At 41.9% G+C, this 26,600-nt stretch overlaps 1 protein-coding gene across 1 annotated transcript in view; it reads right to left on the reverse strand.

Annotated features, from left to right (window-relative positions):
- Positions 1-26,600, reverse strand: part of LOC108276271 (cadherin-4) — a 367,096-nt gene that overhangs the window by 186,668 nt on the left and 153,828 nt on the right. Inside the window, exon 3 of the mRNA XM_053686058.1 lies at positions 19,692-19,715. Within this exon, the coding sequence (XP_053542033.1) occupies positions 19,692-19,715 (24 nt within the window). The remainder of the gene's footprint in view (positions 1-19,691; positions 19,716-26,600) is intronic.

Here is a 26,600-nt window from a genome sequence, read left to right on the forward strand (position 1 = left end):
ACTGGGCTGTAGAGTTCTGCTTCATCTGTGTGAGGCTGGAGAATTAAATACGAGCTATGATGGAGGTCTTTACTGCCAGACACACACACACACACACACACACACACACACACACACACACACACACACACACACACACACACACACACACACTGCTGGGGTAGTCTGGAGACCTGAGTGTGTATTGGTGTGTGTTTAAATCTTTTCTCTCTGCCCCACTGGTTCCCTAATGATCCACAACTAAGATTTATACTGCGATATTAATGATGTCTAATTAATGAATTGTTTCAAATCTCTCAGCACTCAGTTACGCCTCTTTAAACCACGCCCCAGTTTCACTGGTCATAAATGAAGTGGTGGAGGTCACATGACCACTCACGTCTGCAAGAACAAAGGATAAGAGGATGCCGGTGTGACTGTCTGTCTGTTTTTCTCTGTCTTCTGTCTGTCTTTCTATCAATCTATTTTTCTCTGTCTGCATGTCTATCATGCATGTCTAGTTTATTTCTCCCTCTATCTATCTATCTATCTATCTATCTGTCTGTCTGTCTGTCTGTCTGTCTGTCTGTCTGTCTGTCTGTCTGTCTGTCTGTCTGTCTGCATGGCTATCTGTCTGTCTGTCTGTCAGTCTGTCTATTGGTCTATCTATCTATCTATCTATCTATCTATCTATCTATCTGTCTGTCTCTCTGTCTGTCTGTCTATCTATCTATCTATCTGTCTGTCTGTCTGTCTGTCTATCTATCTGTCTGTCTGTCTGCCTGGCTGTCTGTCTGTCTGTCTGTATGTCTATTGGTCTATCTATCTATCTATCTATCTATCTATCTATCTATCTATCTGTCTGTCTGTCTGTCTGTCTGTCTGTCTGTCTGTCTATCTATCTATCTATCTGTCTGTCTGTCTGTCTATCTATCTATCTATCTGTTTTCTTTGTCTGTCTGTCTCTCAGTTTGTTTCTCTATCTATCTATGTATCTGTCTGTCTGCCTGTCTGTCTGTCTGTCTGTCTAGAAAATGCACAGAAATGAATACAGTTCATCTATAAGAACAAAACTAATTTCACTGTTCGAGGTTGAAGGTTCAGCTGGATTTATTAAAGGAAAAAAAAGTAATCCATTCTTTGGAAAAAAAAAAAAAAAAAAAAACCCTCCAAAAAACTATTGACTGCTGAAACCCTGCCAGGTGTGCACATCTGCAAGGTCAGCACTTTCTTTATATTTTTCTCACCTCACCATTCTTTCCATTCAGGAGCAAAAACCAAAGGGAAAAAAAAAACAGCAGGTTGCCATGCCTTGATGAATTCCCCCGATGGCGACAGACAGAGAGATTTGGAGGTGTGCCGACAGCTGAGCTCGAGGGAGACGTGTCATACAACAACGTTCCACTCTTTACACACTTCAGCCTGTGTTCTCTGTAAACGCACTCAAATATCTTCGCCCGTGGTCTGATGAATAATTAGTGTACACATCCGCCTACGCAATCACGGCGAGAAAAAAAAAAAAAAAAAAAAGAAAAACACATCCTTGCAACTTAATCCATTAGTCATAATGAATGAAGGATGAGGAGAGATGTCTTTCTCGCGCTGAGCATGTGGTAGAACAGGAAGTAGGAGGCTGGGAAAATACACTTCATCACACACACACACACACACACACACACATTTATAGTAATATACGAAAACGTGGAACACCTACACTGTTAGAAACCTTATCTTTAAGTGTTTCCTGATCAGAAAATGTGTCTAATCGTTGATTCTGTAAGGAGATGGAAGGAGTCTCCAGTGTCAGAGCCAAAGCTCTAACTTTAAGTTCTCCGACATCTTCAGGACAGGGGATTATTTATTTATTTATTTATTTATATTACGGCATTCGGCAGACGCCCTTATCCAGAGCGACTTACATTTTATCTCATTTATACACCTGAGCAGTTGAGGGTTAAGGGATTTGAACTCACAAACTTCTGATCAGTAGCCCAACACCTTAACCACTGAGCCACCACTGCCCCGTTAATTACCAGAGAGAGAGAGAGAGAGAACAAAAAGGAACTGAAAGAATGACTGCTTGTAGCTGTTGTAAAGTACGGAAGAAGATTTACGTTCACTGTTCACCCATCCATCCGTCCGTCCATCCATCCGTCCGTCCATTTTCGTACCGCTTATCCTATACAGGGTTGTGAGGAGGCTGGAGCCTATCCCACGGAACCCTGGGCACATGCTGGGGGACACCCTGGACAGGGTACAATCACACACATTCACACATTACGGACAATCCTGAAATTGCCACTTCGGCCTACGAAGCATGTCTTTGGACTGAGGGAGGAAACTGGAGTACGCAGAGGAAACCTCTGAAGCACGGGGAGAACATACGAACTTCACACACACAGGGAGGAGGTGGGATTCGAACCCCCAACCCCAGAGGTGTGAAGCAAGCATGTGATTTTATATATATATATATATATATATATATTAGAGTTAGTGTGGAAGTTCAGTAACGTCTGCCTCACATATATACATTGTGCAGGTGGAAGCAGAAATGAAAGAGAAAGCCGAGTTTGATACTCCTCCCTTCTGAGGGCGCATCAGGGGACAGGATGAGTAAATCCGCCTCCCTTGTGGCTGGATTTCTCCCCTCGGCGAAGTTCATCTCCAGAAGATATTTTCTCGGTAATCTTCCCGCTCTGTGACTGATTCCCACCGAGAGCTCTGAGTGACACCCCAGATCTGTCTCCGTTTGATGCCGTTCGACTTGGGGAGCCATGAAAATAACCTCTACTGCGTGTTTTTTTTTCCTCTTCTTCTTCTTCTTCTTTTTTTCATTCTCTGCGACTTCTCTCTGATCTTCCCCCTTCTTTCTATTTCTTTTTTCTTCATTTTCTCTTCCCTTTATCTGCCTTTGTTCCTCAAACCGGTGCTAGCGTGTCTCAGTGTTCGGGGAAACGCTTTGTGATTAGCTTGTTTTCACATATGGCTGGTTTTGGCATTAATATTCATGGCGGGAAAAAACAAAACAAAACAAAACAACAAAAAAACACGAATGGGTTTTTTTTTTTTTCTTCTTCTTTTCCTTTTTCCTTTTCTACCCAAGCAGACATCCCGTACGAGAGCGCTCTTCGTACGCGGCGTGCCGTACGTGTGTTTAGAATGTGAGCGAACGTGCATATCTGGCGAGAGATTACTAGCGGGGCCCTCGTTTATCACCGGAACCGATTTGCATACCGTTGATGAAAGCTTGAATATAGCTAAACAACGACAATGCCCCAAAGGCAAGCTTCTACGTTCACAGGAATAAAGAGAAAGGTACGAATCTCAGGTGTGGATCTTCATTACGGGCGAAACGGATGAGCTCCTTCATTAAAGCCCACACCTGGACGCTAACATCCATTTATAACCGTTCATTCATCTCACACGCTCGAGTGGCAGAATGAGGAAAAACAAAGGTCGTCTGAAAGTCCCTCGCTTCCTGGAGTCCTATTCATTTCTCTCTGAAAGTCACTCCGTTCCCTGGGGGACATCGGCGATGTTTGAGAGATCCGTCCCTCAAACAGATGCCGTGGAGGAGCGACGGAGAGCTCCTGAGCATTGGGCCGAGAGGACAGATGCAGATTTCTTCACTCAGGTGGGAATAAAAAATAAAAAAAAACAGTTGGGTGCCAGCTTTTGCCAAAAAAAAAAAAAACACGCTCTTTTCAGCTCTCTCTCTCTCTCTCTCGCACTCTCTCTCTCTCTCTCTCTCTCTCTCTCTTTCTCAGACAGACCTGTCAGCCTCGTGGATGAAATAAAGCAATGGAGAGCTCCAGAGAGACGGTGCGCAAGTAAGAGAGAGAGCCAGAGTCACATCAGAGAGAGTTACCCTCGCTTGAAGAAGACATTTATGGGCTCCGTTCTGGCCCAAACTATAACTACTTGGTAGCAAAACTGACAATCTCGAAGGCGCAGAGAAGACCATGAAAAGAAAGACGATCGTTGAGACATTACCAGAGGCCATCGTTGTAATAGCGTCGCCGCCGTACAATTACGTTCCAATGTCTTCCATTATTGAAGCTTTTCTTTCAACTAATACGTTTCACTTTTACTGCATTTCAAAAGAAACGCCCCAGCTATCCTAAGTCTGCGTTATATACGCTGTCGCTACACTCACCGTGGTTCCCGGTGCAATGTGAAGAGAGAGAGTGTGTGTGTGAGATAAGGAAGATAATAAACACGGCGGTTATAGGAAATGAAACAGCATTCCTGTCGATTACCGTGCGTCCGATTCCTCCTGGGAAGTCGTAATTACGAGTTGAGAAGTCGTATTTACGACGTCAGGTGCATTCGAGTCACTCCGGTCGGCGCGAGATTTCGGTGTACCTTCTCTTAATTAACTACAAAAACATACAGCAAGAGGTTTTAGATTTTTTTTTTTAATGTATTTAATTAGTTTTTGAAGGCGCTGTAATCTTTATCGTTACATATTATATCGTAGTTGTACAACTCTAACGTATTTTGTGCGGGAAATTAGCTCGTTTTATTGTAAATTAAAAAAAGTCTGACAAAAATCCGTTTCTGAGACGTTCAATTTCAGCCACAGACGCTGCGTCCATAGATTCCACCATGTTTCCTTACTGACACGCCCCCGACTCGGAAACTCCAGTTTCCCAACTGGTAATTACGACTTTGTGCTGGCGTTCACGTGCGTCCAACTCGTAGATCTTTCCGACGTGACTTGACATAACGCACCACCGATTTCCGTGCTTTAAAACGTCGATCTGTTTTGACTTTGGTTAGTGGTTTCCTACATTACCCACAATGCCATGCTGATAGTGGTGCAGTGAGACTTATCCCTTGCTTCATCGCTACCTGAAGACAGCGATGCAGCGGAGCTTTATCACTCAGCTCGAACGTTCGTGCTCATCAATCCGCCATTCACGCCGTCATCTCGTAGTCTCTGCCGTAACTCAGGGTGACGTTCTACAGCGTTGTATAGCCGCGTTGCATTCTGGGACTCGAAGACCAGCGTCCTCCACTGGATTTCTTATTAATACGACTTTACGGTGAGTGAGAAAACACGCTCTCGTGTTTTTGTCAGACGTCTTTTTCTTTCACGTTTCTTTCATAGGTACTTTCGTACATTTGGTTCAAGATATCGACTCCAGCTTCTACCGGTGGATTTATTTACATGAGTAATTGCGTTTTTGCTTGAGTGAAGAATTTCTGTGCTTTTCCCCAGCTCTGCTACTGGGATCCTTAACATCAAAGCTAGTCCATCATCAGCATTTTGGAGCACGGTTAGCCGGTACTAATGAGCTTTTTGGCTCAAGTTCTCCTTATAATTTTTCAGAGAATCTATCTAGCTTGTCTGATGGCTTAATGGTAAAAAAGAACTAGCATGAATTATTGATGGTTAAAGGCCAATTTCTGGAAGGAATTAGCCTCTAATAATCCTTTCAAGCCTCTACGTCTAGCTGAAATATAAGTCAGTGTTGCCAAACGCTTTCATTTCAGCTGCTACATCTCTTAGCTTGAGCTGTCCATGACCGCTAGCTGTTAGCATGTTATTCATAGCTAGTTAGCTAGTTATTCTCACTCGTTTACATTACCACCCGACCATTGGATATCAGAATGGTTCATTTGGGTTTTTTTTTCCCCTTTCGTTTTAATTCTTCTTCCTCTTATTATTATTATTATTATTATTGTTATTTTTATAAGCAATTCTACACAAGATAAGCCGATGAGTCTTAAAGTGGGGTCCATGAAGCATAGCCAGTTTGTTTTAGAGTTGTTTTAAAGAAGAGGATCTCCCAACCCACCAAGAGAACCCCATTTAACCCCGAGATAACATAACATAGGCGATATCCCAGGACTAACTTCTCTCATGGTCGCTTATAAATAACGTCCTGTATATAATTGGACCTAATGTCTCCTAATGGCTCGGATAATCAGCCTTAATATTACTGCACACAATTAAATAATGAGGCTAATATCTGAATAGGAAAATATTCATCAAAAACATCCGGGTGCTTGGGATTCATTTGAACGTAAAGGCTGTCCCTGGCTGCAAAATGTTTGGGAAGATCTGTAACGGGAGACAGAAGACAAGATGAAAGTTGTACGGAGAGAAATACAAGATGGAGAACACGCCAGATCGTGCGTGTCGGTGAACTACACGGACACCGGAGGAAGACGGGGCTGAAAAGCAGCCTTTGGCGGTTTGTAGAAATCCAAAAAATGCCCGTGACCCCCCCCCCCCCCCCTTTAAATTCCTTGTTCATCGATGTGTATTGACATCGGCGTCGATTGCAGCGAACCACGGGGAACCTCTCATTTAAAAGAATAAAATATTGTGGAAAAAGAAACAGAGAACAAGCCAAAGTGTGAGTGGGCGAACTGTATGGACCGGGGATAAACATGGGTTGGAAAGCTGACCTCAGTTGTAAAAGAATTACAGAAATGCTTTCGGCAATCTCCGCTCTTCACTCCTCTTTCTTGATCTCTTTCTTTTCTCCCGTGTCTTGGAGTTCAGCAACACGTCCCTCTATTTGGAGGTCAAAGTTCCCCTGGAGTACAGTAGCTCATTGGAGCGGGTCAGCAAACCTCACCGGGTGGCTGTGTTTAGTCTGGCGCTTGCCTCTTTTTTTTTTTTTCCTTCTCGTTCCTTCTTTCTCTGTGTTTTGTGTGTTTACCTTGGCTGTCGTTCCACTCCTCCGTCTCTGTCTCTCTGGGTGAACATAAACGTCCACGGTAGTAGAATCAATTATGGCTGCAGGCGATGAAGAAGCGAAGGCACTTTGCTCTCTCGCTCTATTGTTCCCATTCCTCTGCAATGTTTATCCGAAGCAAAAACACCGGCAAATTTGTGTATATTTATACAACTGGCAAAGGATCAGGGTGAAGCTTGTTTCAGAGCTAACTGACCCTCTTGGCTCAGCGGTATTTCATCATTTTCATCAAAGAAACGCTCGCCTTGTACGAGCGCGGCCTCCAGCCAGCACTTTTTCTCTGTTTAGCTTTCGACGATTTGAAGTTTTGGAGAAGAAATCTGACTCCGATCCAGCGCTGAAGGTCAACATCCATCTCGCTGTGCAAACACGTTGGGAGTGCGGTGTTAGACAGTGGGGGAGGTTTATCATCAAAATGGTGTGTGGTGTTAGGCTAAAAGATGTACTCAAAGATAGAACTAGCAAGGCCTTGGATAGTATAGAAGAAAGAAGATTTGAAGTACTTCTCACAGAAACGATCGCGTGCCCAAGCGTAATCTGAATTTATTTATTTATTTATTTATTTATTTATTTATTTATTTACTTTTAGATATTTTTTTTAGGAACGGGTTAGCGGAGTGTAACTACTTCCCACTATTGAGAATTCGCTATTAGCAACATCAGCATTTGGGCTGGCGAGATCTGACAGATTAGCATCAGACATAGAAACAAAGGAAAAAAGAATTTTTAGAAATGGGTTAGCAGGGTGTCGAAAATTCGAACGGCTTTCCGAAAGGGAGTAGCGTTAGCGGTTTTTGTTGTCGTTTCATAAAAATAGTTTTATTCTTTCTCGGTTTCAGACAATAACGGCGGTTTCATCTGATCTCCATTATTAGCTTTGAGAAGTTAAGAAAGAAGACAAGCTAATAATAGAGAAAATAGCATTCTGCTTTTTTTTCTTTTTTTATGGAAGGTGTGAAATTGGTAGTATTTCCATTTCTGAATATTTGCTTTGTTTTGTTTTTTGTTGTTTTTTTTTTTCTTTTCTTTTCTGCTGCTTGGTTTCAGACATGACGGCAGCTCCATCTCAGTTGATTTCTCACAGATTAGCACGAGAAGTTGAGAAAGAAGACAAACAAACAAACGTTCCATCTCTGGCTGCCTCGGTTTGCGATGGGAAGACGCTTTTCCCCGCAGAATCCTCGCCACTTTGTTGTTTATTTTTTCCCCTCCTTCCTACTCTTTTGTAGAGGAATGAAGGCCCATCTACCCATCTGCCGTTTCCGTGGCGACACTTTCTCAAGTTTTTTTTTTTAACGTTCCAGGAGGAGGAGGGAAAGACTGCAGAAGCGAGACGTTTGTTTAATTGGCGTGACTGTCGGCTTGGTGGAGGGTAAAGTCTTCTCTCGCTGCCTTCCTTCAGCATGAATATGCACATCTGTGAATGTGTGCATGAATTAACACGGCCAAATGCTCTCCCAGCGTTCGGATAAGAGAAACTAGCAACCTTTCTGCTCACTGCAAATATTGTTCTAGGACAGAAGGCAATGGTGTAGTCAACTCTTTTTTGGGGGGAAAAGTAACTAAAGCATGCTCAAAAAGTTGCTAGAAGTCATCAGATGATGCAATAGACTTATCTGCATTTCAAAAGTTGTTACGTGAAGAAAGAAGATTTTCTGAAGACAATTAGGATGAAATAAATGATAGTTTGGTATAAAAACAGTGATCAGTGGTTGATGATGGAGAAGAATGGTGATCAGTGATTGCCATTGAGAACAATGCCGATCAATGACTGCTCTGTGGGCGCAATAGCGATCAGTCATTAGTCAGTGGGAATAATGGTGATCAGTGATTGGTCATGGGGAGCAATGGTGATGAGTGATTGGTCATGGGGAACAATGGTGATCAGTGATTGGTCATGGGGAGCAATGGTGATGAGTGGTTGTTTGTTGGGAACAATAGTGATCAGTGACTACTCTGTGAGAGCAATGGCGATCAGTCATTAGTCAGTGGGAATAATGGTGATCAGTGATTGGTCATGGGGAGCAATGATGATCAGTGATTGGTCATGGGGAGCAATGGTGATCAGTGATTGGTCATGGGGAGCAATGGTGATCAGTGATTGGTCATGGGGAGCAATGGTGATCAGTGATTGGTCATGGGGAGCAATGGTGATCAGTGACTACTCTGTGGGAGCAATGGCGATCAGTCATTAGTCAGTGGGAATAATGGTGATCAGTGATTGGTTGTTGGAAACAATGGTGATCAGTGATTGGTTTTTGGGAACAATAGTGATCAGTGATTGGCATTGAGAACAATGCCAGTCAGTGACTACTCTGTAGGAGCAATGGCGATCAGTGATTGGTTGTTCGGAACAATGGTGATTAGTGATTGGAAACAAACTGAATCAGTGATAAATTGTTGGGAAGAATGGTCATCAGAGATTGGTCAGAGGGAACAATGATCAGTAATTGGAGTCACGACTGTAGGTAGAGACGGATGCAAATGTAGAACTGAAGTGAAACGTTTAATAACGTACCAAACCAATCCCAAAACAAGACCTACATGAAACAAGGACGAGCATAACGTCATAGAGATATCTCAACCAAACAATGCGAGACAACTAGTGCAGTGCCAAACGTGACTACGTATACCCCAGTGCTCATGAGCCAAAACGTGAAACAGGTGAAATAAGACATGTGACAAGATGCAGTGGCTGATGGGAATCATAGTTTCTAGTCCTTCTCCTATATTACATGACAACTGGGAACAAACCGAATCAGTCCTTAGTTGTTAGAGGAAATAGTGGTCAGAGATTGGCTCATGGAAATAATGTTGATCAGTGTCACTGGGGACATCAGCACGCTCAAGAGCAACTCAGTCAGGCTTGACACACTGGTAGTGAATCGATCAAACGCGTCTCTCGACCCACATAACAGCAGCTGTGATGTGACCTGGAGAGCTGTAGCGGGTTCAGGACAGTCACTAACATCTGTTCAAACAGTTGCTAATTTTCCAGATTTGAAATAAAGTCGCTAAAGGAATTTTAAAAAACTCTAGCAACAAAGTCATCAAACCGGCAAACACTTGAAGGGAATGTTCCAAGGGGACTGTAAGGAGTATACAAAACAGAGTGGTGATGATGATGATGATGATGATGATGATGGTTGGTGTGTGTGTGTGTGTGTGTGTGTGTGTAAAATGTCATTACCAGTACACAAGTGTCAATCCCATGTGGACAGAAGCACTACATAAAGCAAAGTCTCATCCCTCATGTCCATCACACAGACTGCTCTCATGCAAAATTAATCAGCTGTTTACTTCTTCTTCTTTTTTACTTCCTCCCACATTTTTTTTTACTTCCTGTCAAAAAGTGGGGGGAAAAAAAACACTCCACGAGATAAATCTTCAGAAATCGAGCTGTCATTAGTTGAGTCTCAGATGTCGGCAGATCTGAAGCCATGCTGCCATATTTGAATGATCATTGAAGTGTGTTTGTGGGTTTGGATGATAAGGAGAATTAGATGTGTGTGTGTGTGTGTGTGTGTGAGAGAGAGAGAGAGAGAGAGAGAGAGAGAGAGAGAGAGAGAGAGAGAGAGAGAGAGAATAAATGTGTTTAATATTCAATCATGCATAGATAAAAAAAAAAAAAAAACACAACTTAAAAAACTTTAATTCATTTGCAAATGCCATTGATGAATCTGTGGGGAAATGAATTAGAAATAAACAGACTTAAACAAACCGAATGATAGACGATAGACAGACAGCACAACAGTGAAGTGACAGTGAATTAATTACAGAAATGGAGGAAGAAGAAGAAAAAAAATCGGGAGAGAGAGAAATATAGAAGCGGAGTAGGAGTTACAGACGTGAAGGAAGAAGAGATGAAAAAAAAAAAGTTTGAGCTAAGAGGAGGACAAAAATAAGTGGCAAATATTTAGCAAGAGAAAAACCATGGAGATGGAGAGATAACATCGAAGGGAGGCGAAAAAAAAAAAAAAAAGGATAAAAGACAGGACATAAAAACAGAAATGGTTTGACAGACGAGAGATCTGAAGAGAGATAATTACAGAGAGAGATGGATAGATGGAGAAAATAAGAAAGTGATAGACGAGAGAGAGAGAGAGAGAGAGAGAGAGAGAGAGAGAGAGGGATATTGATGGAAAAAAGAGAAAGAGATGACAAGAGAGACGAAAGATAAAAGAGAGATAATGACGCAAATAGACTTAGCACGGATAATGAGGTAAATAATATACAGTTCAGTTCACAGTAAGCTTTATTGGCATGACTGATATATATATATATATATATATAAATGCAATCAATAACAACAAGTAAAGGAATAGAAAAGCAATAATTATTAAAATAAACATTAAATATGAATAAACAAATTAAATTAACGGATGTATTACAGGAAGATGTGCAGTATTTGATTTATTTATATACATACATAGCTATACACATATATACATACACACATCTATGAACTATGATAATAGACAGTGTTGGGATTAGATTAGATAAGATTAGATTAGAGGTGATTTGAGTGGATATGAACGTAGCTGCCAGCCGCACACTTCCTTCATGTTCCCCTAAAACACAGCTCAGTTTGTGCTCAGTGCTCAGAGAGGAGATGTTTGGGATGATGGCTGTGAATTTACGGTAATATTCCTGTCTGATGCGGTTATATTTTAGACAGATCAGAGTGAAGTGCGTTTCGGTTTCTACTTCCTGTAGCTCACAGTGTTTACGGAGTCTTTGTTCTCTGAGTTTATAGGTTTCAGTGTGTCTTCCTTTTTCAATGTGTAAATTGTGAGTACCTGCTCTATATTTCGTCAGAATTTGTCTTTCTCGTGTCCGGGTGCGTGCACGGTTGTGGGCCTGGGTGCGAGTCCGGGTGCATGCCCAGTTGTGGGACTGAGTGTGTGTCTGGGGGCGTGTCCGGGTGCGTGTCTGAGTGCAAGTGTGGGTGCGAGGACGTGCCTGGGTGCAAGTCCGGGTGTGAGTCCGGGTGTGTGTCCTAGTGCATGCCTGGGTGCGAGTCCGGGTGCATGCCCAGTTGTGGGACTGGGTGCGAGTCCGGGTATGTGTCCTCGTGCATGCTTGGGTGCGAGTCTGGGTGCGAGGACGTGCCTGGGTGCAAGTCGGGGTGTGAGTCCGGGTGTGTGTCCTAGTGCATGCCTGGGTGTGAGTCCGGGTGTGAGTCCACGTGCGTATCCGAGTGCAAGTCCGGGTGTGAGGGCATGCCTGGTTGCGAGTCCGGGTGCGAGTCCGGGTGTGTGTCCCAGTGCATGCCTGAGTGTGAGTCCACGTGCGTATCCAAGTGCAAGTCCGGGTGTGAGGGCATGCCTGGGTGCGAGTCCGGGTGTGAGTCCGGGTATGTGTCCTGGTGCATGCTTGGGTGCGAGTCTGGGTGCGAGGACGTGCCTGGGTGCAAGTCAGGGTGTGAGTCCGGGTGTGTATCCTAGTGCATGCCTGGGTGCGAGTCCGGGTGTGAGTCCGGGCATGTGTCCTAGTGCATGCCTGGGTGCATATATTCTATTCTATTCTATTCTATTCTATTCTATATATATATATATATATATATATATATATATATATATATATATATATATATATATGCGCTCTTGGACTATGGCTGGTTCCTCTGTGGAGATCTGTTCATCGGGGTGGAGTTGGCATCGGGAAGACTTCTCCTTGTGGAGGGCTTGGGGAAGGCTCTCCTTGTGTTTCTGTTTTGTATGGTGTTGAAGTATTTGTCTTGTTAACCAGTGTTTTTGTGAGGTGTCTCTGGAAGTGGCTTCCTCTTTGATTAGAGTGATTTGAGCTAGGGTTAGCTTTCTAGAGCATGTTGAGGGAACTCTGGTGCTAGAGCAGTGGAGGGACAAGACTCAGGAGTTTTGTTAAATTCTTGTGGTGACAGATTTTTGTCCTCATTAACTTTGGTCTTCAGGCTGTTATAATTCTCCTCAAACTGTTAGATGTTCTCGGTGTCACCTTGAATTAGGACTGTGCCAGTGTTAGATGTTAATGTAAAGGCACAGTGTTGTCCAGTTCTTCAGTGTGGATGACAAGCTGGCAGCCGCTGCACATTCCTGTCTTTTTAACAGAGGGTTGAAAGGAACACAGAGCTTCAGTCCAGGTGTTGGTGCCCTAGTGGGTGTGGAACATGAGCTCATGCTGGTCTTTATTTTTTCGCCCTGCTCCTCTGTGTATTCAGCGTAGAGGATTTCTGGGTTGCTCAGTAGAAAGTTTTTCATTTGGGAGTTTTTTCTTCGTCTCGACGCTGTTCAGTTCTGATGGCTGGATTATCTCCATTGTAGCAGTGCAGCTGTTCCGCAGTGGACTGTTTCCTTTTAAAGTTCCACCAGCGTTTCCTTTTCAAATTCTGTCGACCGTTAAAACTGTTTGTTGTTGTTTGTTATTTTTAAATATATATCCAGTAAATATTTTATGAACCGTGTAAGTTCATGTGGTTTTTAGGTGGAGTGATTTTTCACCTTAACTTTGGTGTAAGAAGCAGACAATTACGTAACTGCTCCTATTATCCTATAACCTTTCGTGACTGTGCGTGTTAATAAATTCCCTTTCCAGTGTGTATATATATTTTCATATCTTGCCTTGTGTTGTCTTCCTTGTTGGGGGCTTGTTGGGCGGCTGTGGATCAGGTGGTAGAGCGGGGTGTCCACTAATCGTAGGGTTGGCGATTCGATTCCTGCTCCCCGTGACTCCACATACCGAAGTGTCCTTGGGCGAGACACTGAACCCCAAGTTGCTCCCGATGGTAAGTTAGCGCCTTGCGTGGCAGATCTGCTACCATGGGTGAATGAGAACCAGTGTAAAGCGCTATATAAGTGCAGATCATTTACCATTTGTGCGTTTTCTTGCGCTGTTTCCAGCGACTTGTTTTGCTCTGTTTTTGTTTCCTTTGCTGCTTTGGTCAGTGCAGATCTTGTTTGTTCTTAGATTTTTTTTCAGAAGTCGATGTATAATGAACTAAAACATTAGTAGTAATTTTCTCTTCCTTTTTTTTCTGAAAATGAAAAGTAGAGCTCAGAATATCAACACAATTTTTTTTTTTTTTTTGGATTTTATCAAGAGCACATTTCTCTGCTGCTACCTCTTGCTTCTCGGAATCTCGGAATCAATACACAGCAAGGATATGAGAGAGAGAGAGAGAGAGAGAGAGAGAGAGAGAGAGAGAGAGAGAGAGAGAGAGAGAAAGAGAGAGAGATGGAGGCATACTAATGGGAAAAAAGAGATGAGGTGGACAAGAGGGAGACAAAAAATTCACCAAGATTCAGAGACAGGAAGAAAAGTAAGAAGTGCAAGAGAACAAAAAATGAGAAAGGGATAGACGGAAGAGAGAAAAGAGAGTTACAGGGCGGTCAGTCTGAACGTGAATAAAATTAGTCTGGCAACCAAGCCAATTGAATTGAATGGGAGTGAATGCGGGAAGACAAAATCAGTCTCTCTCTTCCAGTAGCTGGTAATTTCACTTTGCTCAGAGTTTATCTATGTGAATGAGCCAGTAGGAAACAGGACCAGGGCTGTCCCTTCGAGCTAACATTAGCTGATCGCTAAACTAAACCACGTCACACCAGGGCCGCTCCTGATTTTCTGCTCCACCCTGTGGAAAATTACAGTGAAATTGTGACTATTTCTGAAAAGGAAAATAAAGGAAAGAGAGTGTGAATTTGTCAGATTGGAAAGCTTAACGAGTGCGGTTAAACACCCGGAGCCATTACAAAGCGTATTAATGAGTCACAGGATCAATGAATGGCTGTAGTGATGAATCGATTCTCGGTCGGACTAATTGACAGGACGGGTGCTTAACTACGCTCTCGAGGGGGGGAAGAGTCAGAGGATCGGATATGACCTCTGAATTACAGATAAAACCTCTAATTCCCTTAGAGAAGGACAAGAAACACAACACACACACACACACACACACACACACACACACACACACACACACACACACTTCAGACAGTAAGCTATAATATTAGCTTCAAAAGTGTACTTTTGGAACTTTACTTTCAATGCCCCAAGTTTCAAAGTTTAATAGCATCCACCTTTTCTCTGCTTCCGCTAAAATCACCTCTAATGAAGAGTAAACACTTAGGCGGTTGTTTTTTTTGTGTGTGTGTGTATGTGTGTGTGTGTTTTTGTTTTTTTCATCAAAACAACTTCCCATCTCAACGAGAACGGAGAACGAGATTGTCCATTAGCTAATGCTGTACAGCTAATGAGAAAAAGGTCAGTGGAAAAGTCACTCTACAAACTAGAAATGCTGCAAATGCCACTTAACCGTTCAATTTAATTAATGAATAAAACAGACAAAAAAATAAATAATTCAAATAAATTAACAGATCCATGTTTTTTTTTAGGAAGATGAGAGGAAAAACAGCTCTAAATTTGAGGATGTTAAGAGGCTGTAAGTGGTCTGCTGTGTGCTGCTGGCCATTAGCACACTGGTATAAGTGAGCTTTGACTCTGGACGCCCACTCATCCATCACAGTCCTCCCTAATGATTCTCCTTCACCAGCAACCCTAAAGATTCAACCTAACAATCCTCCCTGATGATCCCCTATTCACTATCCACCCTAGCAGTCCGATCTCATCATCAACCCTAAAGACACCCCCTGATGACCTTTCCTCACAATCCTTTGTAACATCCCTTGTTGATGATCTTCCTTCACCAACCACTCAATGATTCTCCATCACCACCTACCCTAAAGAGCCTCCCCAACAATCCTCCCTGATGATATTCCTTCACTATCAACCCTAACGATTTTTACTTTATGATCTATCCTGATGCTCTCACCATCCTTCTTTATGACACTCTTTATTCATATGTGCCCATATGCAGGTTTTGTTACTGAATGCTGCATGCACTGTTTATTTTTGTTCGCTGCCGGTCAGCATATCTTTGATGTTATGCAGAATTAAGTGTCTTTCTTATTTTGCCATTACATGTAAATGTGAAAAAGAGCTCGCCATTGAAATTATTAGGACCCTCACCAGCCATCCTTATGGCACATTGGCAAATGATGATAGTATTAGCAAAAATTCAAAATATTATGCCTAACAAGCCTCACTCGTAATATTTCCCTTCCGTCAGCTTGTATTAAAGATCTTCTCTCACCATGTAAACGATCCTCCTTTACCATATAACCTGCAAATCCTTCCTCATCAACCAAATGACCGTCCTTTAAAACCTACCCTGAAAGTCCTCCCTCACCCCCCAAACAATCCTCCTTTACCATCTACCCTAAAGATCCTCCATCACCCCCCAAACAATCCTCCTTTACCACCTACCCTAAAGATCCTCCATCACCCCCCAAACAATCCTCCTTTACCATCTACCCTAAAGATCCTCCATCACCCCCCAAACAATCCTCCTTTCCATCTACCCTAAAGGTCCTCCATCACCCCCCAAACAATCCTCCTTTCCATCTACCCTAAAGATCCTCCATCACCCCCCAAACAATCCTCCTTTACCATCTACCCTAAAGATCCTCCATCAAGGCCCAAACAATCCTCCTTTACCACCTACCCTAAAGATCCTACATCACCCCCAAACAATCCTCCTTTACCATCTACCCTAAAGATACTCCATCACCCCCCAAACAATCCTCCTTTACCATCTACCCTAAAGATCCTCCATCACCCCCCAAACAATCCTCCTTTACCATCTACCCTAAAGATCCTCCATCACCCCCCACAGAATCCTCCTTTACCATCTACCCTAAAGATCCTCCATCACCCCCCACACAATCCTCCTTTACCACCTACCCTAAAGATCCTCCATCACCCCCCAAACAATCCTCCTTTACCATCTACCCTAAAGATCCTCCATCACCCCCCACACAATCCTCCTTTACCATACGCCCTAAAGATCCTCCATCACCCCCCAAACAATCCTCCTTTACCATCTACCCTAAAGATCCCCCATCACGCCCCAAACAATCCTCCTTTACCATCTACCCTAAAGATCCCCCCAAACAATCATCCTTTACCATCTACCCTAAAGATCCTCCATCACCACCCAAATGAATCTCCTTTACAATTTACCATATAGATCCTCATTCACAACCCAAATTCCTCCTTTACCATCTACACTAAAGATGGTAAAAAACCCTATTGATCCTCAGTCATCATCTACCCTAAATATTCTCCCTGACCACAGCAAGAATTCTCCTTCACATTCTACCCAAGGATCCTCCCATACTACTCAAATTATTCTTCTTCACTACATACTCCAATCCCCCCTTTTATGATTATTATGATTACCAATCTCTATCCACTCTAATGATCCTCCTTCACGATTATCCAAAAAAAATGCTCCTTCATGAACTTCTCTTGCTTACTCACTGATAATCCACCTCCCTATCCACCCTAATAATCCCCCTTACCATCAATCCTAAAGAATCTCCCTGAAGTCCTTCTAGACGATCCTCCTTCTCCATCTTACCCTAAAGATCCTCCCTCACCATCCAAACAATCCTCTTCCACCATCTACCTTAATGCATCTACCTTCCACCATCTTACCTCCTTCACCATCCTTCATAAAAATCCTCCCTGATGACCTTGCTTCCTCGCTCATGATTCTCTATGACAACCGAGGCTAATGACTCTCCATTACCCTCAACCCTAAAGATCCTCCCTTAGATCTTCCTTCAACACCCACCCCAGCGATGCTCCTTCACTATTAACCCTAAAGATCATCATTACAATCCTCCCTGAGGTTATTCTCTCACCACCCTCCATAACGATTGCTTTTCACCATCAACTCTTAAGATCCTCCCCAAAAATTATGGCTCGCAGTTCCACCCTTACAATCCACGCTAATGTACCTTCATCATCCATCCTAAAGACTGTCATATACCATCCTCCATAATGATCTTCCTATACCATCCTCCCCAAAAAATGATCTTCATCACCAATCCTACTTTCTCAAACCCTCTTTAAGACCTTTCCTCCTTAACAATTCTACCTCATAATAGCTCTTACGCATCCTCCTTTACTGTCCTCCCTCTTCTCTTATCACCATCCCTCGTTATCCACCAATGACATCCTCTTTTCAAAAGTTGCTTACTTAAGACCTTCCCTAGCAGTCATCATACTCCCTCAAGCTCCAAATCCTCACCTCATCCCCAACAGTCCTCCCTAACCGTACTCCTTTTACAGCTCAATGTCCTCACTGGAATACCTTTTCGACAACAGCCTCGTGATTTTCTCTCACCATGCGAACACATGGTGCTCCCTAAAGACACTCCTTAACAGTCATTCCCTCCCTATTCTGCCTCAGCCTCCTTTCTCACAATCCTAACTAACAGTACTAACTCATTTATCCTGACAGTCCTCCACCGCCCTTTCACAACCTTCCCTCCATGTCCTGCATCATAAATTTTAAGACTGTTTAAGAGCTCCTTTGATGAAAGGATACTATATGTCTTCACGAGCATGGTCCTCTATGTGGTATATGTTATATATATACAGTCTTTAATGCTTTCAGCCAATAAAAACACTATTTAAACGTACGCACACATTTGAATCATGGTAGAATTTCAGGAATTTGAGAACTGTTGAAGTAAAAACAGTTCTCGGTAACGGACTTCTTTTCGACTTGCCTGTACTCCATCACTGAACTGTGGATCGTTTTAGCAGATGCTCATCAAGTACAAAGAACTCCCTTCAATCTGTTCTGATTCCTTCCATCTGATGGGGCCTAAAACTGCTAAACCCCAGCTTTGTCTAACAGCTGTTCTGTCCTGAAAGCCTCTTTTCCGGTTGTCTCCTGCTTTTCTCCCTGGATGGACTTATGTGTTCTTTGTTACAATCCCAGTACAATGATGAATAAACGGGCATGAATATCATCTGGCATGATTCAGATTATTACCTACTACTCGGCAGCACACTTTAATCTGCCCAGTTTGGTGCATTTAAAAGCTAACACGTCAGTCAAGACCGCAGAATAGTTTATAGCGGCTGGGGTAGAGGATCTTGAGGCAGAACGTCTGCAGGGAGGTCAGAGATATATCACAGTGCCTTGCTATGTAAAGATTTAAAAACAAAACTCCTATCTGACTGGTAGACAGTGAAGCGAAGATACTTTCCTTTGTTCTGGCATGAATAACAATCTCCAGATCTTTGAATGACAAGATGTTATAGTTATAGTGGGAATTGCTCTTAGCTAGAAACAGATAGATGTACTGCTTATCAAATGTAAGGTCAGAGTTGCCATTTTCTTTCTAGAAGATGGAGAATGCAGACAATTGTTTGCACTGGTTTCTTTCTTCTGTTGTCTTACGTAGCTATTGTTTTTTTTATTTATTAAAATGATTATTATTATATTTTTTTTTCGTATTTATTGTTGTAATGTCGTACTGTCACTTTAAGAGCACCCGGTAACATAAGAAGATATCCCAACATGCAGATGTGAATCGAGAATATAAGCAATGAGTCAGAAAGCTGTTCTACTTTGTCTCATTTAACATTAACAGCCGTTCGTTGAAATTTATTCAAATGTATTTATTATCGTCCACCGTTTTGTATTTGCACTTTACAGTATGCAGGCCTGTCGACCCTGCCATGCTAATGTATGGGTATACGTTTCACCATAGTCTCTCAAGAATATTTCCTTTACACAAAAACACTCAACTTTGAACAATGGGAAAAAAATAAAATAAATAAATAATCGATGCAAAGCAAACCGCCCCCCCCCCATCCCCCTCTCCCCGTCTCCCACACAATAACCGTTTTGAAAACACTCAAGCAGAAAGTCGCCCTTGATGAGCACGATCTCATAAACATCAACCCACGGAAATCCAAGGTAACTACCACGCCATAAAGATTCCTCTTCCAAATACCATTCTGTCGTTTTTAAGCTCGAAATCCAGCGTAAACATAGTAGATTTACAACGAGGAAACTATTCACACACTCAGCATACAGCCTGCTGCAAAAATGACCACACAACACACACACACACACACACACACACAGTTTATTCCTACCTGCTCCTGATGACAGCAAGGTGTCTAGAAATGAGAAGAGAAAAAAAAAAAAAGAGGTTAGAAAAATCCCAGAAGGTAAAGCATGTTGACATTAATGCAGGCTCTTCTTTAAACAAATTAAAGAATTATTCATAAAGCACCTCTCATATATATTTAATGCAGCCTGAGGAACGCTCAAGAATGGCAAATAATCACTTGGGTGATGAAGCACAGTGACTGGTACCACTGCAAAAAGCTGATTATTTTCCTATAACAGCAAATCATTCCTATAACAAGTGTTTTATTCTTCCTATCCTACAGCAACTTATCAACAATTAGCCTACAGTACATTCAAATTTTAAAAAAAATTACTAAAGTACTACATGCCATACTTGTTATCTGTTTATCGTTACACATTTAATTAAACGACGTATGTATAAAACTATACATCAACGAGTAGTTATTGTATTAAGGATAAAATAGGTTGTAGGTGTCAGAGTCACCATTTTCATAATGTAATCCTGACGATTTTATTTTACATGTAGGAATAAATGCCTTTTTTTTTTTTTTTTTTTTTTTTTTTACACTTCAAGCCCAATTTGTTTTCCCACTGATTAACCAATACTATATTTAGTCACTTAAAAAAAAAAAAAAAAAAATCTAAAAGATCTCGAAGCGGTCTTTACTTAGTAAATCATGGGTTACTTGCTTATAAATAACTGAATACTGACCCTTAAACCCCCCCCTTTTTTTTTTAAATAAAAAAAAAAAAACAAGTGTTATCTAGTTTTCTTAACAGCTACGCCTGCACCCAAGGCAGAACAACCTAAATTCCCAGCTCAGCACGTGTCAGAAAGCGTGAGGTCGGATCTGAAGCGTGTTGAAATCCTAAAAGTTGTTTAAGTTGAAATAAAATGACAGGAGATGTGACTTGGAGGGTAAAAACTCTCTTCGGCGTATTAATCTGTTGCTAAATGCTAATTCTTAATGGCAAGGTGAAAACGGCGCTGACACGAGCCAAAACTTTTCACAAACGAGGGATGACAGAGCTGAATAAAGCACGTGAGTGAGAAAAAAAAAAAAAAAAACCTGACACAGTGAGAGTGTGTGTGTGAGAGAGAGAGAGAGAGAGAGAGAGAGTAAATACTGTAAATCTGGATTATTGTTGCTGTAAACCCTTTTTACAAGGACACTGTTTGTATACTCCCTGTGGCTTCATCCTTATTTAATAACTCATCCAGATAGGATAAAATCATATATTACACGCCCGTCTCTTCGCTGCTTGGACATCCTCGAGCGATTTTACGCTGGCTCAAAGCCCAAAACAAGAAGTCACGAAGGAGTGAGAGTGAGATAGAGCAAGCAAGAGAGAGAGAGAAGGAGTTTCGTTGCCAGATCACGTCTTAAACCTGCCCAGATTTCCCACAGTGTCTCCATAACCAGAAATATTCACCAAAATACACACAGCACTGCAGTTAAATTATGGAAATGATACTCAGAAGAGATGGTTTTGTAATGGGTTAAATGTTAGCGCATGCCGGATGACCTTTTGACCCTCATGGCAAGTGCTTCTTGGTCTTTGTTTGTTTTGCATTCCCAACAGACTTCAGATCCACAACACTAAAGAATTGAATACACCCACACGAACATGCATTCCATCCAGTTAGAGAAAGAGATATCTTTTTATGTGCATATGATGTGTGCGTGTGTGTGTATGTGTGTGTGTGTGTGTAAATGCATCTGAAAGTGTGTATTACAGCTAAAAATAATCTACCACCTAAATAATGTGCGGCGGTCTGTGAAAACCCATAGGATGGTGCTGTGGCTGAACAACTACAACACAAACAGCCAAAAAAACAAAACAAAAAAAAACCCACAAATATATTTCACACAGTGAACCTCACGCTTTGATCAAGTTGTTGGATAGCAAATGTCACAACGGAACAGACATAAGCCTGATCATTTCCCTTTGTGATCTCATAGCAGCTGTCAAAATGTCTGCGATGCTCCTGAACTACAGTACAGTACGGAATAAAATGCTTAAATGTGATTTGAAAACTTTACTCATATAAAAGAGAAAAAAAAAAAAAAGAAAAAGAAAGGAAAAAAAAAAAAAGTTTCGGTTCATCTGAAGTCTATCCGTTTTAGAACAGCAGGTGACGTATTTGTTTATGATGTGGTATATTTGACATATTTGAGGGTAAAAATAACCCTGAAAATATTAACCCGTTTCTGAAATAAAATGAACCCGGCGTTTTTGTCAAAACGAAACCATCATTTGGGTTGAAAGCCAACCTGTTTGCTGGGTTAAAATGAACCCAACTTGATGGTTTACTTTAGCCCAGAATGTGTTCTGTCCTATATTTACCCAGCCGCTGGGCGGAAAATAACCTAATTTGGGTTGTTTTTATCCCGGTGCATTTTTTTTTTTTTTTTTTTTTTTAGAATGTAGAACAACTAGAATATAGCAAATAGAAAAAAAAATAAATAAAAAAATAGAATAGAATAGAATAGAATAGAATCGAATAAGTAAAATAGTAAAGAACGGAATGAAAGAGAAAACGAAATAGAAGAAATAAAAGACAGTATAGCAAATTGAATCGAATAGAGTCAAATAGAACGGAGCGAATCGAATCGAATCGAAACAAACGGAATAATTAATACAGTGAAGTGTGGTATTTGGTGTCAGTGCGCTGGGAATTATGCAAATAAAAAAGAGAGATACAGACATCATTTATCGCACACACACACACACACACACACACACACACAGAGATGAAGTGATACACTGATACACTGTTTACTGTAGAAGCTTCTTAAATGAACTTTATTGATTAGAATAGACAGATATACGATATCCACTTAATTAAGCACAGACTAAAAAGTAACTGATATCATAAAGTAACTTAATATGTGTGTGTGTGTGTGTGTCTGTGTGTGTGTGTGTGTGTGTGTGTGTGTGTGTGTGTGTGAGAGAGAGAGTGAGAGAGAGAGAGAGAGAGAGAGATATCTGTAAAGCTGTAAAGTTACTTGAGCTACATCTTTTGAATGTAGAGCAAGTGATGTATCCTGGCAGGAACACAACAGCAGGGGAACTGATCACACTCACACACACACACACACACACACACACACACACACACACACACACACACACACACACATTTATAGTTACATTTAATGTTCTGTCTGTGAATCAGTTAGGTTATAGTGGCTATAAAAAAATCGCTTCCTCACCAACCTTTGTTTGTTCTTCTCATTGTAATTATATATATAAAAAATCACCTTCTACAATTTCCACCAATTTTCTTCAAGTTTGCTAATTTGGCTGTCTGACGAGCTGGAGTAACTCGCTCGACAGCGCCCTCTGCATGTCATTGCGAGTACTGTACCGTGAATATTTGCTACAGCATTAGCTCAACTTTTTAATTGGCGATTTTATTGAAATTGAATCCAGGTCAATTTTAAACGTAACCTACAGTACATTTTGTAAACACAGAGTGTAGAACAGAATTTTCTTCAACGGATTGACGGAGGACTGGAAGTAAATAAACTGCCTCAGTCCAAATATGTAAGTGCGTATAGTGAGCTAAGTAAAATATTGGAATAAAAACATCTCTCCATAATTCTCTCAGACTCTCGGAGCCAAGTGCGAGGGTACGAGTGTGTATTCTCACTGCGGGAGAGGAGCCGAGTCTATTTCGAGCGCAGTGCGAATGTGTGTTTTTATCATCATTATGCGCATGATGGCCAAATGTGATGGAAAAAGGAGCGAATGAGCGAAAGAGTGAGGGAAAATGGTAATTACACATTCTCTCAGCAGTGGATGATGGAGATACACAGCATGAAGGGAAGATTTTGTTTTTCCCCTTCAACCAAATTCATGTAGACTTAAAGTTCTGACAGCATTAGAGTAAGTTTTAATTTTTTTTTTCCTTTGCTTTCACTCTAGGCTCGAGCTGTGAGATGCTGAGACCTTGAAAAGAATTCTCACAATTCATCGCATGGAGTTTGTGAGTGGATTTTTTTACAGCGATTTTTTCACTCCCTTGGTGGTTGGGCTTTGGGAATCAGAGCCAAGTGTCAATGGGAGAAAAGACAGTCAGCAGCTAATATGAAAACCCTCGCTAATGCTACTTTAGCAAGAATTTAACCTGGACAAGATATAAAGATGGAGAGTAAAGCAAAGAGAAACAGTCTAACGAGGCAAGATGGTGGTAACATAGCCTCATATCGCATATCACTATGCTCTATATTCATACATTATACACAGTGAACTTGACTATATAGTACCAATGAAGTAGAGATGTGCATAGGACTGTTCCCACTTCTGCTTCATCCAGCAGAAAGTTTGACCAATCTCATCTGCTACCATAAAATTTTTTGATGAATCCCATCTATTCATGCAGGAAATCTGACCAATCCCACCCATTCCCACTGGACGTTTAGCCAAACCCACTCTCTCCCACAGAAAATTTCATCAATCCCACCAACTTCCACAGACTCTTTCGACCAACTCCTCCACTCTTCCAGACACTCTCGACAAACTCCTCCACTCCTGCAGACACTATCGACAAACTCCTCCACTCCTGCAGACTCTCTCGGCCAACTCCATAACTCCTACAGACACTCTCGACCAACTCCTCCACTCTTCCAGACACTCTCGACCAACTCCTCCACTCTTCCAGACACTCTCGACCAACTCCTCCACTCTTCCAGACACTCTCGACCAACTCCTCCACTCCTACAGACACTCTCGACCAACTCCTCCACTCTTCCAGACATTCTCGACCAACTCCTCCACTCCTCCTGACACTATCGACAAACTCCTCCACTCCTACAGACTCTCTTGACCAACTCCACTCCTCCAGACACTCTTGACCAACTCCTCCACTCCTTCAGACACTCTTGACCAACTCCTCCACTCCTCCAGACACTCTCGTCCAACTCCTCCACTCCTCCAGACACTCTAGACCAACTCCTCCACTCCTCCAGACACTCTAGACCAACTCCTCCACTCCTCCAGACACTCTTGACCAACTCCTCCAGACACTCTTGACCAACTCCTCCAGACACTCTCAACCAACTCCTCCACTCCTCCAGACACTCTTGACCAACTCCTCCAGACACTCTCGACCAACTCCTCCACTCCTCCAGACACTCGTGACCAATTCCGCCTGCTCCCACAGAAAGTTTGACCAATCCTGCCCACTCCCATTTTTCTGTTCTTGCCCACAATTATTTTAACAATTCAGTTATATTTCCTGAAGTAGAAACAAATTACTAATTTACACCACAGTGACCCTGACCAGAATAACGTATTTACTGAAAACGAATGAATGAATGCAGTAAACACTTTGTACAGTGCCACACATGCACCCAATATTCTCCGATGTTAAGCAACATGGCCTCTTTGTCCTGCATTTTTCAAAACTGACTGCCCATGGCTCCTGTCAGATCCCAGTACCAATAAAACAAACATTAGCACTGTTTTGCGATTAATGTAAATGACACAGTACCACATCGCTGAACAGCCTGCATAGGAAAAGCACTGAATTAATAACCCAAAGTGTGTGCCCTGAACATTATATAGGAGGAGGAGCCTGTGTTAGGTCAGTGTTCCATACTTCATTTTTGTGGGAATTACTGGTATGTGAACAGTAACAAAGCATTAATAAAAGTTAATTAGTCAACTTTACTTAGAATTACCTTGTCACTTATCTTTTTCAGGGTGAGCATGGTAAATCTTTACAAAAAAGAAAAGAAGAACAAGACAAACACTGGCAGGTACCTTCAGTGGATTCTATGAATTTTGGAAAACCCCAACTTTAAAGACTGTCTGCACTTCTGTCTTGCACATCTAAACACCTACGGCTTCCCTTCAAGATGCGATATTTTACCAAGATCTCCTCACTGCTGACCTACATTTCTCCGTGAATGATCGCAAGCAACACTTCACAATAATTACACTGAGCCATTATACACAAAGCGGATGACTTTCTGTGGCAGTAGAAGTTCAATTCAATTTAATTAGTCTAACATTTTTGAACACAGTCACAGTGCAGCTTTGTAGAAATCTGGGTCTCGGGCGAGATCTCTAATGAGCAATCCAGAGGCGAGAGTGGCAAGGAAACTCCCAGAGATTACATGAGGAAGAAACCTTGAAAGAAACCAGACTTAGTGGTTAACATCCTGACATTACAGATGTGGCCATCTGAAAATGCATGTCGAAGGAAAACGGATCCTACGATTTCAGCGGTATCACGCGGAATCACGCGCATGCTGCCGGCGCTGGAAATACATGACCAGTAGGGGGCAGTCGTGTTTCATTTGAATAAACACGGCTTGCCGGCCCAATTTTGAATTCAAATGTTTATTCAAATGTTATTCGAAAGTGTTGATGAGAAACGTAATATTTTATGTGAACCATTCGACCACACTTTCCATTTTTTTATTGTACCGCGTTCAGCTACAGTATGTTGTTCCATGCGCCACCTGGTGGTTAAAACGTGAAGCACGACAAATGACTTTAAATTCTAAGAAGCTGGCCTGCAGGGTACCACGTCATCACACGTGATGAATCGCGTGATACATCAAGGCCACATCTGTAATGACTGGAGTTAAAATCACAGTACTGCAAAACACACAGTACTGCTTGAACTGGATTCTACCACACATGTAAGTGCTGTATAAACGTCCAGGATGCATGTGGTTCCTCGAAGGTTCTTCAGATGGTTAAATGTTCTATCGGTAATCCAAGAACTCTTCTAACTATAAGAGGTCTAATTAGAAACTTCTCTGATAGGGAAATCTATTCTCCCTGAACCTTCAAGGGTTGCTTTAAAGAGACAAACCCCCCAAAAAACCCTTTAGAAATGTACTCTACTGGTGCGTTTTACAGTACACATGCAGTGTTTAAAGAACCTATTG

The sequence above is a fragment of the Ictalurus punctatus genome, chromosome 15 (genome assembly GCF_001660625.3).
Source record: "Ictalurus punctatus breed USDA103 chromosome 15, Coco_2.0, whole genome shotgun sequence".
In the NCBI taxonomy this organism is placed as follows: domain Eukaryota; kingdom Metazoa; phylum Chordata; class Actinopteri; order Siluriformes; family Ictaluridae; genus Ictalurus; species Ictalurus punctatus.